At 51.9% G+C, this 1,600-nt stretch overlaps 1 protein-coding gene across 1 annotated transcript in view; it reads right to left on the bottom strand.

Moving 5' to 3' along the window:
• The window catches only part of LOC124656036, a 4,986-nt gene extending 3,659 nt beyond the window's left edge, over positions 1-1,327 (bottom strand). The window contains exon 1 of the mRNA XM_047194847.1: positions 931-1,327. Within this exon, the coding sequence (XP_047050803.1) occupies positions 931-1,292 (362 nt within the window). The 5' untranslated portion in view covers positions 1,293-1,327. The remainder of the gene's footprint in view (positions 1-930) is intronic.
• Positions 1,328-1,600: the final 273 nt, after the last annotated feature.

Below are 1,600 nucleotides of genomic sequence, written 5' to 3'. Positions count from 1 at the left end.
TGATAGGGCAAAGGTGGCCGATCTTTCGATGAGACGTGGATAGATCGATTTGTTGGTGGAGTTCGTGCTTGACGATCCGACTACACGTGCAAAGCTCGTGCGCCAATGCAATCGCTAGGACAATCTCCGGGAGTTACCGATCTTGCGGATGCACGATCAGCCAGACCAGCGAGGGTCTTAATTCCTACCTGAAATCGAGAACAAGTAAGAACTAATAATGCAATCAGAATATTGCGGATATAGATGAAAGCTTTATTGAAAAGGTGGGATTCCGAATAGTCGGTCTTGTTCTGGGCGTTGGCCTCAAAAGAAGTACACGAGAGTTGCAACAATGGCTAACTTTTAGTCTAATCAAAATCCGAGTCTAAACGTGACGGCTATGGGGGTATTTAAAGGAGGAAAAGGTGGGGTCTCGGCCAGCCATGCATATGGTGGCCGAACCAAACCCTAGAAGGCCTTTCCCCTTCAATACGGACTCTAAAAAGTGGCTGACTTAAATCCTGCGAAAATTACATGGGCCTGGCCCAAAACTAAAGGTGTCGCAGCACCATGAACTCATGTGGACGAAATTATGAAGTGGAGAACTCTATATTTCGTCCATGTCTTCATCTCTTCTTATGGTGGCTTCAAAGTCCTGAAATCTCCACTTGTGGCATCATCTTCAATCCTCAAGTGCTTGCTGCCATCTCCTCCATGTGTGATCATGCTCCAATGCTTGTCCTCCTCATCCATGCTTGGTCCATCATTCCTAAGAGTAACAAACATATCTGATTTAGGCAGCATCATATTCTCGTGTATGTGAGGAATAGTTCCAAGAAACGAAAGTACCTGATAGTTCAGTTGTTTGGCACGAGCTCGAGTGATTGGTCCTTGTATTTGTGTCGCTGTAGGTACAGCGGTTGTATCAAGAGATGGGATGTCCTCATCAGCTTGGCCACGCAGGCACCCTCCCCGTCCGCCTCCAACCTCGCCTCGACCACCTGCGACTTGAGCTGGGCACTCACCTTGCCGCCCTCCAGCACGTCCGTCCTGAGCACTCGCGCCGCGTCGTCGCGCGCCACCTGGCAGGTCCTTATCACGCAGGCGCCCGCCTTCGCCGCTGCCGCCGGGCTGAGCGTCAGGGTGGTGACGCTGCCGGGCCCGCCGTCGCCCTCCACGTCCACGGCCTCGATGAAGCCCGCGCAGGCCTTGAGCAGTGCCTCCTTGTTGTCTCCGGCGCAGGCCACCTTCCACATCCGGTCGGCAGACACCGCCAGGCCGCACTCCTCGGTGATGACACAACCGGCCGCCATCTTATGGATCGGTGCGGGCAAGTTCTTGCAGACTTCTGATGGCCGATGACTGTGTGCGGTTCAAGGAAAGGCCTACTGCGTACATATTTGATGCACTGCAGTACTGATGAGATTGGACTAAGGAGGTCGATCACACGTATGGAAACTTGGAACATTCAGAGTTCTAGTAGTATTTGATGTAGACGTTCAGAGTTGAATCTTCTTCCCACTTCCGTTGTGCTCGTCAAGGATGGCGTGCGCAGGAAAATATGAACTGGCGGGCCACCTTCGTGGATTTTTAAACAGAAGGCTTTGCAGCCCAGCTTAAA

Source organism: Lolium rigidum, chromosome 5 (genome assembly GCF_022539505.1).
Source record: "Lolium rigidum isolate FL_2022 chromosome 5, APGP_CSIRO_Lrig_0.1, whole genome shotgun sequence".
Lineage (NCBI taxonomy): Eukaryota > Viridiplantae > Streptophyta > Magnoliopsida > Poales > Poaceae > Lolium > Lolium rigidum.
The sequence above is the reverse complement of the archived record's forward strand: the minus strand, read 5'-3'. Positions and strand labels throughout refer to the sequence as shown.